Source organism: Stigmatopora argus, chromosome 6 (assembly GCF_051989625.1).
Source record: "Stigmatopora argus isolate UIUO_Sarg chromosome 6, RoL_Sarg_1.0, whole genome shotgun sequence".
In the NCBI taxonomy this organism is placed as follows: domain Eukaryota; kingdom Metazoa; phylum Chordata; class Actinopteri; order Syngnathiformes; family Syngnathidae; genus Stigmatopora; species Stigmatopora argus.
In genome coordinates, this window is record NC_135392.1 from 719,757 (window position 1) to 732,500 (window position 12,744).

Genomic DNA, 12,744 nt, shown 5'->3' on the forward strand with positions numbered 1-12,744 from the left:
TATTGTTTTATTATTGTTATTGTTGTATATTTATTATCATATGATTACTATTTAAACTGGAATGTCGACAATATATCGACGTTTGTCTAAATAAAACTGATTTTAAATAAATAATATATCAATTGTGGCCCAAGAACAGGCACGACTTTTTGTTTTGCCTTAATTGTGAAGGACAAAAGATGAATTGGGGGCGTTGCAAGTCCATATCCGCAAGGATCCAACTCCGGATACCCCACATCAAATCACCAGAAGAGAGGCGGTCATATCCAGAGCGAAGCAATAAAAATCAGCATATAGAAATGGGTCAAAGGTCAAGCGCAACGGGATGACGTTGGAAGTGACTTTGATTGACACACAACTGGCAAATTATGTTTCATGTTATGTAACAAATCCACTAACTTTGCCTCCCTCCCCAAGCATATTCATTATTTTGGCCAAATTACTTCTCCTAAATTCTTTACATTTTTACATCGATTGCACAATGAGACTTCATAGTTATTGAAATATGGAAAAAGAATGTCGCAGGTTTGACGGGTGAAAATGAAGTGGAGGAAATCAAAGGAAAACAAGTTGTGTTTCAAATGAAATCTTAACTTGATGCAGTGAATCTTTTTGTGTCTTTAGAAGGAGGCATATTTTTGTTTGTTGTTGCATTAATTTTTGGTTTTAATGTCCTTGAAACTAAATGAGTAATAAAATCTTAGTTAAAATTAGGCATATTCGTGGTCACATTGTTTGGGGTCCTTGCGGAAGACTCGGCGGGCAGAAACAACTCAAGTGAATATATCGGCTGGAAATTGAAAATAAATCATCATTAAATTCATCTTATTCGAGATCGTTGGAGCCTCGTTCGGCCAACAATGAATCTTGAACTGCTCGGTAATGAACAAAAACCCGTTATTACCATGTGTATGTTGTTGTTAGCATTTTGAGCTAGCCTTGTCCGGTATATGGCGTTATACGATACATTTGCTATTTCCAGAATGTATTGACTCTTGGCCATATGATTAATTCAACTACTCAGCTACTTGAAAAATATTTAAAATGATGGGTTATAAATGCAAACGGAGCGTGCACCGCAATAGTAACGTTAGGCTCGCCTGTTTTCGCATCCAAAACAGGTCAAAATCATTCAATTAAATTTAGGATATTTTAAATCTCGCGTGATTTAGGTTATACAGGAACAAAGTGGAAAATAAAATGATGATTTGAAATTATGGTCAACTAGTTTAGAAGCTATTTCCTTCTTTTGTTGTTTTTGATAGTGACTGACATTGACATTTTACTTTACGACTACGTTCTGTTTATAATATTGGCAGTGGCTCCTTAGCCGGTAACCGGTCAAATAGTCCCAGGGGCTATTTAGCCGGTAACCTATTATTTAACATTGAGTGAATAGGGGATTTTTCTAAACCAGGGGTAGGGAACCTATGGCTCGGGAGCCACATATGGCTCTTTTGATGGGTGCATATGGCTCTCCACTAACCTATGAGGTAAACTATGGAAACTGCTGGTGAGAAAGCGCAGGAATAGGAGCGTTACGTTGGTATTATGGCATTGACGCTACCCCAGCGCCTTATAATCATTTTTTTGTTAAAAAAAATGTTATTCCCTGAGAGCCATACTCACAATTTAAAAGTCAAAATACATGAAAATGTGCCATTTTTTTAGTCATTTTACCACTTTTAAAGTACAAAAAGTCTTTGAATTCTTTTGAAAACATTGTTACGCTGTTGCTAATCAATGAATATCAATGAGTATCAATGAGAGAATAGATGCAGAAGACTCTAATGAAGAAAAAAAAAGGCAATGCCACAGTGCCGACGTGACGTTCCTATTGGTGCATTCGGGACTCGGCTCTCTCACCACCGGTTTCCATATTTTAGCTCAGAGCCATATGCAACCATCAAAAGAGCCACATGTGGCTCCCGAGCCATAGGTTCCCTTCCCCTGGCCTATAATATTGATTTGTGCATTGTTGTTCTTGTTTTACAATTTACTCAGACGATATTATTTCCCATGAATTGATTCTTTTTCAATAGTGTACTTTGACTAATGTAGCGATTGAAATTAGTGCTGTCCGATATGGACAAAAATAGCCCGTCTCAAATCGCGATAGCAAAAATATATCGTCAGATCATCGTACGCCACCAAATGGAACCCTGTTGAGAATCTTAATGCTGACCTCCATGTTCTTCCTCTCGCAGAGTCTTTTGGGCAAAACTACCCAGAGGTAAAACATCTTCCGTCTGGCGCTAGCGTAGGCGCGGGTGCTCGGGTCTGAGTTCCCGTTTGTTTTGCCAGGAGGCCGATGGCACGCTGGACTGCATCAGCATGGCGCTCACCTGCACCTTCAACCGCTGGGGGACCCTGCTGGCGGTGGGCTGCAACGACGGCCGCATCGTCATCTGGGATTTCCTCACCCGCGGCATCGCAAAGATTATCAGCGCGCACATACATCCCGTCTGTTCCTTGTGGTGAGACTGGAATTCCATGGAAAGCGCTGGTCCGCTCGGGTGCCTTCTCCTCGTCATTTGTTTTGGACAATGAAATGATTCGATGCGTCCAGTTGGAGTCGAGACGGCCACAAGCTGGTGAGCGCGTCGACGGACAACATCGTATCGCAGTGGGACGTGCTGACGGGCGACTGCGATCAGCGCTTCCGCTTCCCGTCGCCCATCCTGAAGCTGCAGTGCCACCCGAGAGATATGTGAGTGCCCTAAACCCACATTCTTAATTGAGTACAGACACTCCCCTACTTACGAACAAGTTAAAAAATTAAAAAAGAGAAAACCAATATTGTTTTAGTTGAAAAAGTGGAAGAACAGTGAAGGTCCTTATTTTAAAACACTTAAATGTATCCTTTTGTTATTTTTTAATTCAGAAACCAAATAGTAAATATGTTCTATTTGTTGTATTTTTTAACAACTCAGTAAAATTTGTTTATCTAAGAGCTACCTAAAATTGATTTTTATCTGAAGTTTTAAAATGGAAAAACAAACCTTGACTCATTTCTTTTCGTGAAATTTAAAAAACCAACAACAAAGGTAAATAGCGAGAAAAAAAAATTATTTGATTGAAATAAAATGATGAAAAGGGAACAATGAGCCACCATTTTTTTTCTCCCATAGGGACAAAGTGCTAGTTTGCCCCATGAAGTCGGCGCCGGTGCTCCTGACCCTGTCCGACTCCAAACACGTGGTCCTGCCCGTGGACGACGACTCGGACCTCAACGTGGTGGCGGCCTTCGACCGGCGGGGCGACTTCATCTACACCGGGAACGCCAAAGGAAAGGTGGGCCTGGGCGCCGTCCCCCGGCGGCCGTTCGCTGTCGGGCGCCGGCGCTGATGCGTGTGCGGTCGATTGGTCGCCGGTATTTTGGTCGCAGTCTTTTGGTTGCCCGGACCGTGACAAGGGGCGACCAAAAGACCGGCGACAAAACAAGGTAAAACAAGATGGTCTACGCATCAATCAAAGCCAACAATGGCCACGAGCAGTTTCACTGAGCCGACATGTGAGTGTATAATAAGAGTTTGTATGTACATGACTTGTCCCTTTAAGAAGCTCCGTCAGTTCAGTCAGGGTCTTAACAAGTTCTCCAACAAAAAAACAATCAAAGTCCGGGAAATTTGGAGCTTTTCTTTAGCCTAACAATTAATACGGCATTAAGTATGAATAAATAGTAATTCGCAGTTTGTATTTAGGGAATTTGAGCCACGATTTCAATGGTAATTATCAATAACCTTCCGGGCGACCAAAAGACCGCCGACAAAACAAGGTAAAACAAGACGGTCTTCGCATGAATCAAAGCCAACAATGGCCATGAGCAGTTTCACTGAGCCCACGTGTGAGTGTAGAAGAGTTTGTATGTACATGCGTTGTCCCTTTAAGAAGCCACGTCAGTTCAGTCAGGGTCTTAACAAGTTCTCCAACAAAAAACAATGAAAGTCCGGGAAATTTGGAGCTTTTCTTTAGCCTAATCATTAATAGGGCATTAAGTATGACTACATAGTCATTCGCAGTTTGTATTTAGGGAATTTGAGCAACGATTTAAATGGTAATTATCAATAACCTTCCGGGCGACCAAAAGACCGGCGACCAATCGACCATGTACCGCGCTGATGTGGTTTTCCCACGGCAGATCCTGGTGCTGAACACCTTTACTCAGGACCTGGTGGCGTCCTTCCGAGTCACCACCGGCACCAGCAACACCACCGCCATCAAATCCATCGAATTTGCACGCAAGGGAAGGTAAATAAACGTATGGAAATTCTGCTGATCGATACCTTTAAAAAATAAAGCTTACCAATATGCAATTACAACTGAACGATGGACTGGAGTGAAGAATAACTAAGAAGGCGTTCCTTTTCTCTTCCGCCGGGACAGCTGCTTCCTCATCAACACGGCGGACCGCATCATCCGCGTGTACGACGGGCGGGAGATTCTAACCTGCGGCCGCGACGGCGAGCCGGAGCCCATGCAGAAGCTCCAGGACCTGGTCAACAGGCGCGTCCGTCCCCCGCGACACCTCCGCCGACCGCCCGTCCTAATTTCCTTTCCTTTCCACGGCGCAGAACCCCGTGGAAGCGCTGCTGCTTCTCCGGGGACGGCGAGTACATCGTGGCCGGCTCGGCGCGCCAGCACGCCCTCTACATCTGGGAGAAGAGCGTGGGGAACCTGGTCAAGATCCTCCACGGGACCAGGGGGGAGCTGCTGCTGGACGTGGCCGTGAGGACCGCCACGTCTTCTTATTTGGGGATTTTCGTATTATTATTAATACGGCGTCCTTTTCCGTCCAGTGGCATCCCGTGCGGCCCATCATCGCGTCCATCTCCAGCGGAGTGGTGTCCATCTGGGCCCAGAACCAAGTGGTCGGTACCGACAACCCGTCCCGTGTCAAAAGGGAATGAGTCCATTTTTAATTGACATTTTACAAACGTGTCATTTGTTTCTTCAGGAAAATTGGAGCGCCTTTGCCCCGGACTTCAAAGAGCTGGATGAGAACGTGGAGTACGAGGAACGGGAGTCGGAATTCGACATCGAGGACGAGGATAAGAGCGAGCCGGAGCAGACGGGTACGTGCCCGCCTGCCTGCCTGTCTGCGACCACTCGCGCGTCAACCCCGCCAAAACGCTGACCGCTTCTGACCGTGCATCCCCGACAGGGGCGGACGCGGCCGAGGACGAGGAGGTGGACGTCACCACCGTGGATCCCATCGTGGCTTTTTGCAGCAGGTGGGCTAGTCGCTTTCAAATGCCTTAGGCACCAGATCGTCCTTCTGCCGTCAAATCAAATGACTTTGAGGGGAATGTCGCCCCTACCAACATGGCTGCTCTTGAACACATGATGATACAGTCATGTTTTTCTTTTTTTGCCAACTTTGTAATTGTTTCCCACAGCGACGAGGAGCTGGAAGACTACAAAGCTCTGTTGTACCTTCCCATCGCCCCGGAAGTGGAGGACCCCGAGGAGAACCCCTTCGGCCCCCCTCCGGACGCCACGCCTCAGGCGGGGGCCGGCGAGGAGGCGCAGGCCCTGGGCGACAAAAAACAGCGGCCACCGTCGTCCGAGGGAGGGCCGGCCAAGAAGAAGGCGCGCACGACCAACATCGAACTGCAGGGAGTGCCGGATGACGGTGAGCTTTAACGCAACATGCTCATTTTAATCTAAACCACGTGTCAAAGTGGTGGCCCGGGGGCCAAATCTGGCCCGCCGCATCATTTTGTGTGGCCCGGGAAAGTCAATCATGAGTGCTGACGTTCTGTTTTAGGATCAAATTAAAATGAAGAGTATAGATGTATATTAGATTTCCTGATTTTCCCCCTTTTAAATCCATAATTGTCATTTTTTAATCCATTTTTTTCTCTGTTTTTAGTTCAAAAATCATTTTGTAAAATCTAAAAAAATATATAAAAAAAGCTAAAATTAACATTGTTTTAGATCTATAAAAACGGAATATTCAGGGCTTTTAATCCAGTTCTTTTAATCCATTTATAAAAAAAAATCTAAATATTATATCTAAAATGGTCCGGCCCATGTGAAATCAAGTTGACGTTAAAGTAAATGATGAGTGCCAACTTTCTGTTTTAGGATCAAATTCAAATGAAGAGTATAGATGTATATTACATTTCCTGATTTTTCCCCTTTTAAATCCATAATTGTCATTTTTTAATCCATTTGTTCTGTTTTTACTTCAAAAATCATTTTGTAAAATCTAAAAATATATATAAAAAAAGCTAAAATAAACATTGTTTTAGATCTGTAAAAAAATGAATATTCAGGTCTTTTAATACAGTTGTTTTAATCTATTTATTAAAAAAATATCTAAATTTTATATCTAAAATGGTCCGGCCCACGTGAAATCTAAAATCTAAAAATCCATTTTTTCTGTTTTTAGTTCAAAAGTCATTTTGTAAAATCTAAAAATATATTTTAAAAAAAGCTTAAAATATACATTGTTTTAGATCTGTAAAAAAATGAATATTCAGGGCTTTTAATCCAGTTCTTTTAATCCACTTATTAAAAAAAAATCTAAATATTATATCTAAAATGGTCCGGCCCACGTGAAATCAAGTTGACGTTAAAGCGTTCCGCGAACCAACCCCGAGTCTGACACCCTTGATCTAAACAAAATGCTACTTATCCTACACTGGACGCTAAGGAAACGTTATGCTAGTTGGAAACCGTTTTGTCCCGTCTGTCCGGCAGAGGTGCATCCCCTGCTGGGCGTGAAGGGCGACAGCAAGTCCAAGAAGAAGGCGGCGGGCCGTCCCAAGGGCTCCAAAGGTAAAGACAAAGATTTCCCCTTCAGGCCCAAGCCCTACTACAGGGGGGGCGAGCGGCCCTCCTTCGCCTTGGACGTCCTGGCCGCTTCGGGGCCGCCGGGCGGAGGAGGAGGCGGAGGAGGAGGCGGAGGAGGAGGCGGAGCAGGAGGCGGAGCGATCAAGGGCAGGGCAGAGGGGGGCCTGGCCACAGGTAAGCAAGCGTGCCTTTGCAAATACCGACGGGGCCCACCGTGCCGATGCCGATGCCGGTCCTTCTGCTCCACTAAGCTCGGCGTGTGCCGGCCGCACGTCCGCTTCCCGCTTGCCGGCCCCCCATTGCTCCCTCCGCTCTCCCTCCGCTCTCCCCCACAACCCGCCTCGCTCCTTTGGCCATTTTCGGTGTGCTGCCGCTTCCTTTCTGTCCTTTCCCTCCCGCCCTTCGGTAGACTAACGCCATCTTAACAAATGCTTGTTCTTGAACGTGGCTTTGGTGGGGGAGGGGGTTGGATCTTAGTCTATTGCTCAATGAACATCATCTGCAACTCTAACATTGATTTCCCACAGAATATTTACCAAGGCGTTTCTATATTTTTGTCAGGCAACGAGAATGTTGTTTTTTAAATAGATACATACAGTGGTACCTCGACATACGATCGTAATCTGTTCCGAGACTGAGATCGTATGTCGAGCTTTTCGTAACTCTAGCGGACGTTTCCCATTGAAATGAATTGAAAACAAATGAATTGGTTCCAACCCTTTGAAAAAACACCCAAAACAGGATATTGGATTGGAAAAAATGTTTTATTTCTTCTAATTCGCCATCTATTAACAAAGTAACACATAACTAGTGGTTTAATAGTAATAAAATGTGTTTAATAGATGTAAAATTAGACGCATTTCACGGAGGGGAGAGACAATGACACACATGGAGGCGGAGGGGGGGTTCTATGGGGGGACTTTATCCACGGCACTCGTAAACAAACAAACAAATTTAAATTAACTTGGATAAATATATACAGAGACACTCAAACATACGTTTATTGTAACTTTACACAAAACTGAATTCTAGTTTTGTCTTAATCTTTTGTTACCTTGGTTTTCCGGGTTAGCAGTTTGCCACGCCTCCACCCTCACGTTTGCTATCGATGGACTGTTTGCTCTTGTATCGATTATTATTATTACCTGGCTTGCTCGCATCTCGAAATTTTAATTGTATCGCGAGCGAATTATTCAATCAAAATTTTCGTCGGACCACGAGCATGTTGTATCACGAGGTACCACTTTATGGATATAAATACAAAAACACAATAAGGTTAGGGTCTTTTATTTAAATGCTCTCGACATCAATTTAAAGAATATGTTTTCCCATGTATTTATTTCAAGTGAATGAACTCTTAAAATCAATTTAATACAATATTTGCGTTTTTTTTTTATTTATTAAGAAAAATTGATATTTCTTAAATATAAGAAAAGTTTTATAAGAGATCATTCTCTTTTCCAGGGACACTGCTGGCTCAGCAGCCGTACAAACAGCACGACATTGGAGGCGTAGAGTGACGTCGTCTTCGGACTCTCGCGTCCTTCAACTGGATGGAAGTGTGTGTGTGTGAGAGAGTGTGAATGCGCTTGGTTGTTGTTGTTGTTTTTATACATATTAAAACTGTTTGGATTTTCAAATGGAACTAATTGTTCAACTTGTGTCGGACACGGGGGGTCTCAAAATAATAATAATGAATGATTTAACAAAAAATAAATAACTGGGAGGGCCTCGAAGCAAAAAAAAGAAAATATATACATAAAAAAACACTTGATAGCTGTAGATGTCCAATTTGAAGTGGTGGAAAATGGGTTGGACGTGTATCGCCGTCAATGGCACTGCAATATATTCCACTGGAACGGACGTCTATGCTAGTCAGGCGCAGGCAATGAATGAGTTACTAACTCGACGTCACTACTTGTCACCTGTCATCAAGGTGCACTTCCCCTTTATTCCACTGGAGGGCGCACAAACCCGCAAAAGAAAATGGCACGTTGCCTGCCATGTCCACCACTTATCAGTAAAATACGTAATTGGATTGTTTGTTTTGACACATCAATTTTATGAGCCATTTTTAAACTCAAATTTCGACCCTTGTCCACTTTACGTGCAGAACAACACTGATTCGTGATAGTGTTAAATAAATAAATAAGAATGAATGAGTTCCGATAACTGTTTTTCCCTGACAGTTATATATATCGTAATTATGAACAATTACATAAAGTTTTCTCTCGCTCGTGGCGGAACGTTACTCATCGATCATATGATCAACGAGACTTTTCCACTTGCGGATTAAGACAAAAAAAACCCGGAAAAATACGGAAGATCCGTTCATTCGCAACGCCGCGGCCAATCAGATGACTCCCTGGTTACAAGTGTCGTGATTCGCTAGTCATTTTGTCAATCTAGAACGGCGTCAAGCTATCTCGCTTGCCCTTTGTGTAAAAGCGGAAGCGCTAAACTGCCGCTTCAAAATGTCTAACAAAATGAAGGCAGTCGTCATAAAATAGCTGGCGCCTTACCCTCCACGCCTTTTAGTGCATTACCAATATTTTTCTTGCGATTCTTTGGGACCGTGCGAGAAGATGAAGACACGAGATTTATCGTCAACGAACCCTACGTCAACGTAACGTGTCCTTTAGTTTGAAGGCGTAACCGGAAGCCGGCGCGTGCTCGACACCGCTAGTCGGCAGGGTGTCGCCAAAAGTCGTCGGTCGGTGTGCGAATGCGCCGCTAACCGCTCGGAGTTGGCAACTAGTTGAAGGACTCGGCCGCGGTTAGCGAGGGAGCCCTTCAACTCCCCGACGGCTAGCCAGCGAGCCAGCCAGCCGTCGGCCGTGGGCCGCCATGGAGGTGGACAAGATGGACGAGAACGACTGGCTCTACCACGGCGAGGGCAACAAGAGTCTGGTCGTCGCCCACGTACAGGTGAGTCGGCTAGGCTAACAAGGAGGCGAATTAGGCTACGGGGCTCTGCCGGGTGACACTTTCTTTCACCTTCGGCCGCTTTACTGACACCGGGGGAACGTCTTCTTTGGTGGCGGTGTCACGCGGTTTGTTCGGAACCACTCGAGCGACTTGTGCTACTATTCAATGGGTACGCGTCGAAATGCTACAAAACCTAGCGAATAATCGTCACGTCCAGTGTGTACGCGCTAGTCGAAGGAGGGTGGGGGGTGAGTGGCGGCTGGGGGGGGGGGGGGGGGGACGTTAATCCACGGAGCATCCCGAAGGTGCTCCACGGTCCGGTGCCAGCCGGCTGGACCGAGACGAAACGGTGCGTTCAGGGACACTCGTCCGTCCGCCAATCCCTTGGAGGTAGTGGCAGTGGGAGTGGGAGTGGCAGCGGGACCGGTCCGAGCATGCCAACGTTGAGCAACAAGTGAGGACGGAGGCACGGCACGTTCTCATTAGGGCTGGGCGACGATTTTTTTCAAAAGGTGAATTGGACCAAATGAATTGCGGTTACTCTTGCACGGGATCTAACGCTTGTGTCATCGTGCTTAATTGCGGCGTTTAACCGTAGTCATTGGCATGTTTTCAATATACTTTCGTGGCAATGGGACAATTGATATCATCATACCTTTTGAATGGAATTGATTGATTGGATTGGATAACTTTATTCATCCCGTATTCGGGAAATTTCGTTGTCACAGTAGCAAGGGGTGAGGATGCAGAAATAGGAAAGTCATTTTAGACATAAATAGATAGCTAATAAGTTGGTTGATTCAGTTGATCTGTGAAGGTATTCAAACCTGAGCCGTGTCTGTTAAAAGCAGACATAGTGAAATTAGTTTTCACCCACGTTTACGGGTTAATCGGCTTATAATTACTGTTCTGTAATGTTCTACATGTCTGAATTGGAAAAAAAATCCAAATGGGTTGGCGGTCCATTGCTGTCATTGGCAGTAAACAAACAAAACAAAGGTCTTACAGAGTGAAGGAATGCATTTTCCTTGCCAAACCTCTTATGTCTATTAGCCGGATACGCCAGGCGTGTCTTTGAAGCGCGTGCGCCGACACGACTTTGACGGAAAAATGTTTGTCAAAACAAAACCAATAACAAGGCCGCAATAACCTCGGCTCGTTATTCCGTTGTCGGCAGGCCGGCGTTTCACATTCGCTTGGTCTTGATTTATTCTTTATTTAGACAACCGCTTTCCATTTTTGCAGTCTTTGTCAAAAAAAGAAAGAAAAGGGGGTGGGGATGGATTTCAAATCTCACTCAAAATGAGAATTGGGACAACGTTCGATTGTCTGCTCCGTTTGTTGTCCGCAGCTGTCCAAAGTCCTGCGCCTGCTCAAGTATCCCGCCGAGGACTCGGAAAACCCGCCGCAAGTAAGCGTTTTCTTCTTTTTTGGGGGGGGCGGGTGTTTTTTGCTCCTCCCAGACTCACCCGCCAACCTTGGTTTGTCTTTCAGACGGCTGAGCAGGCCTATCGCCACATCCAGAACATCGTGGACTTTGGCTCCAACGTGATGAGCGCCCTGCTGGGCGACCAGTTCATCCGTGGCGGCGTAAGACACGAACACACGCGCACGCACTCGTGCAACATCCGCACGCACGCACGTATCAAAGGAAGGAAATTGCTTCGCTCGCCTTCGCCGTAACCACCAAATGCAAATATTTAGCCTCGGGCAGCCAGTCCAAAGTTAAAAATAACTCAAATGATAGCACGCCGTATTTTAGATCTCCAAAGAAGTGAGAGTGGTGGTCTTTTGTTCTGGGACGCCCACTGGAAGATGGCGTCACCCCCAAAATGAGCTTCTCTTTGCCGTCCTACGACGGCTGCTAGCTCGCTAGCGAGCGCGTGGCTTACAAATGATTCAAAGCGGAATGCAGTGGCGGTCCGTGCATTTTCTCATAGCGCCTTCAATGGGTAAAATCCAATTCGGAGCAGAATTTAATGATTAAATGCAAATACTGCAGCTTTTCAGACATTACAACCGGGCCGGGGGGTGGTTTTCCCGGGAAAAGAAAGCGACGAACGTCAATGGCGAAACGGCAAACATTGCCCGAAAATGCGGCAAAATCCAGCCGAAAACAGCATTTATTGATTAAATACAAATACTGGAGATTTTTAGACATCAGAACCGGGCCCAGAGTATCATTTCCCCGGTAAAAAGACAGCGATGAACGTCAATACGTCCATACGCGAAACGGCAAAAATTGCACAAAAATGGGTTAAAATCCACTTCCTAGCAGCATTTATTGATTAAATACAAACACTGGAGCTTTTCAGATATCAGAACTTGGCCCACAATTGAAATATTATTTAGGAATATAGCCATATTGTACTCACCCAAAAACATATATATAGGAAAAAAGATCAGAAAACGGTCATGCTGTGCTTTCGTGGTGAGAAAGGATGTGGAAAAAAAAGATGGAAAAGTTGGAACAAGGGTCGTGCGGATGCCGTCGACTCAGCTGACGGCGGGCGCGCGGACGCCGTCCGCTCAGCTGACCCGACGTCCTCGGCAGATGAAAGGCGATATTGTTTGCATAAAGCCGATAAGAAGCTGACGCCTTTCCACAATCCGCCTTTTGTGCCGCTTGCCGGCCCAAAGTACGAGGAGAGCGCCACCTCTTGGGCACAAACCACTTTTGCGCCTCTCTGCAGGAAGTGGTCAAGCTGCCGCTGGAGTTCGTCCGTCAGCTGTCCATCAAAGTCCAACGCCAGCGACCCGGTAGGACGCCGATCAAATTCGCCCGTGGCGTCGACCATAGATGATGAATGACCTCTGACCCGCAACCGTCCCCCCCCTCTCCCATCTAGCGTGGCGGCGGGATAAGGTGATGGACATCTACAGCGGCTGCGCCCTGTGTCTGCCCGACCTGACGCGGCCCAGCCGGCTCCTGGCGCTCTCGCCGCGCCTCCCGCCGCTCTGCGTGGAAATCAAGGTAACCCGGGCGCCGTCCCGAGTCGTGGTCGGCGACCCCCG

General features: G+C 45.8%; 3 protein-coding genes across 6 annotated transcripts in view; all 3 read left to right on the forward strand.

The window, feature by feature from the left end:
* LOC144075306 (uncharacterized) overlaps window positions 1-12,744 on the forward strand; it is a 98,328-nt gene that overhangs the window by 75,231 nt on the left and 10,353 nt on the right. The gene's annotated exons all lie outside the window — the stretch shown is intronic.
* Window positions 732-8,446, forward strand: rbbp5 (retinoblastoma binding protein 5). 3 transcript variants are annotated; one of them, XM_077603161.1, is made up of 14 exons: window positions 732-879; window positions 2,208-2,233; window positions 2,305-2,477; window positions 2,570-2,710; window positions 3,132-3,294; window positions 4,142-4,251; window positions 4,387-4,506; window positions 4,575-4,728; window positions 4,800-4,871; window positions 4,958-5,075; window positions 5,165-5,234; window positions 5,400-5,635; window positions 6,709-6,975; window positions 8,266-8,446. In XM_077603161.1, the coding sequence occupies exons 1-14, from the start codon at window positions 861-863 to the stop codon at window positions 8,319-8,321; spliced, it is 1,725 nt and encodes a 574-aa protein (XP_077459287.1). In that variant the 5' UTR covers window positions 732-860; the 3' UTR covers window positions 8,322-8,446. The 3 variants fall into 3 exon arrangements, with proteins under 3 accessions (XP_077459287.1, XP_077459288.1, XP_077459286.1); XM_077603162.1 differs by having other exon boundaries at window positions 6,709-6,786; XM_077603160.1 differs by lacking the exon at window positions 8,266-8,446 and having other exon boundaries at window positions 6,709-7,667.
* ippk (inositol 1,3,4,5,6-pentakisphosphate 2-kinase) overlaps window positions 9,287-12,744 on the forward strand; it is a 7,440-nt gene continuing 3,982 nt past the window's right edge. Inside the window, exons 1-5 of one of the 2 annotated variants that reach the window (XM_077603937.1) lie at window positions 9,287-9,729; window positions 11,081-11,140; window positions 11,224-11,319; window positions 12,423-12,489; window positions 12,579-12,703. In XM_077603937.1, the coding sequence (XP_077460063.1) occupies window positions 9,649-9,729; window positions 11,081-11,140; window positions 11,224-11,319; window positions 12,423-12,489; window positions 12,579-12,703 (429 nt within the window). In that variant the 5' untranslated portion in view covers window positions 9,287-9,648. The remainder of the gene's footprint in view (window positions 9,730-11,080; window positions 11,141-11,223; window positions 11,320-12,422; window positions 12,490-12,578; window positions 12,704-12,744) is intronic. The other variant, XM_077603936.1, reaches the window with a different exon arrangement.

What these genes read in the sequence shown, in the direction of transcription:
- rbbp5 (XM_077603160.1), top strand. An exon ending in CATCCCGTCTGTTCCTTGTG is followed by an intron (nt 2,478 to 2,569) that starts GTGAGACTGGAA and finishes CGATGCGTCCAG; the next exon opens with TTGGAGTCGAGACGGCCACA. An exon ending in GCAGGGAGTGCCGGATGACG is followed by an intron (nt 5,636 to 6,708) that starts GTGAGCTTTAAC and finishes TCTGTCCGGCAG; the next exon opens with AGGTGCATCCCCTGCTGGGC.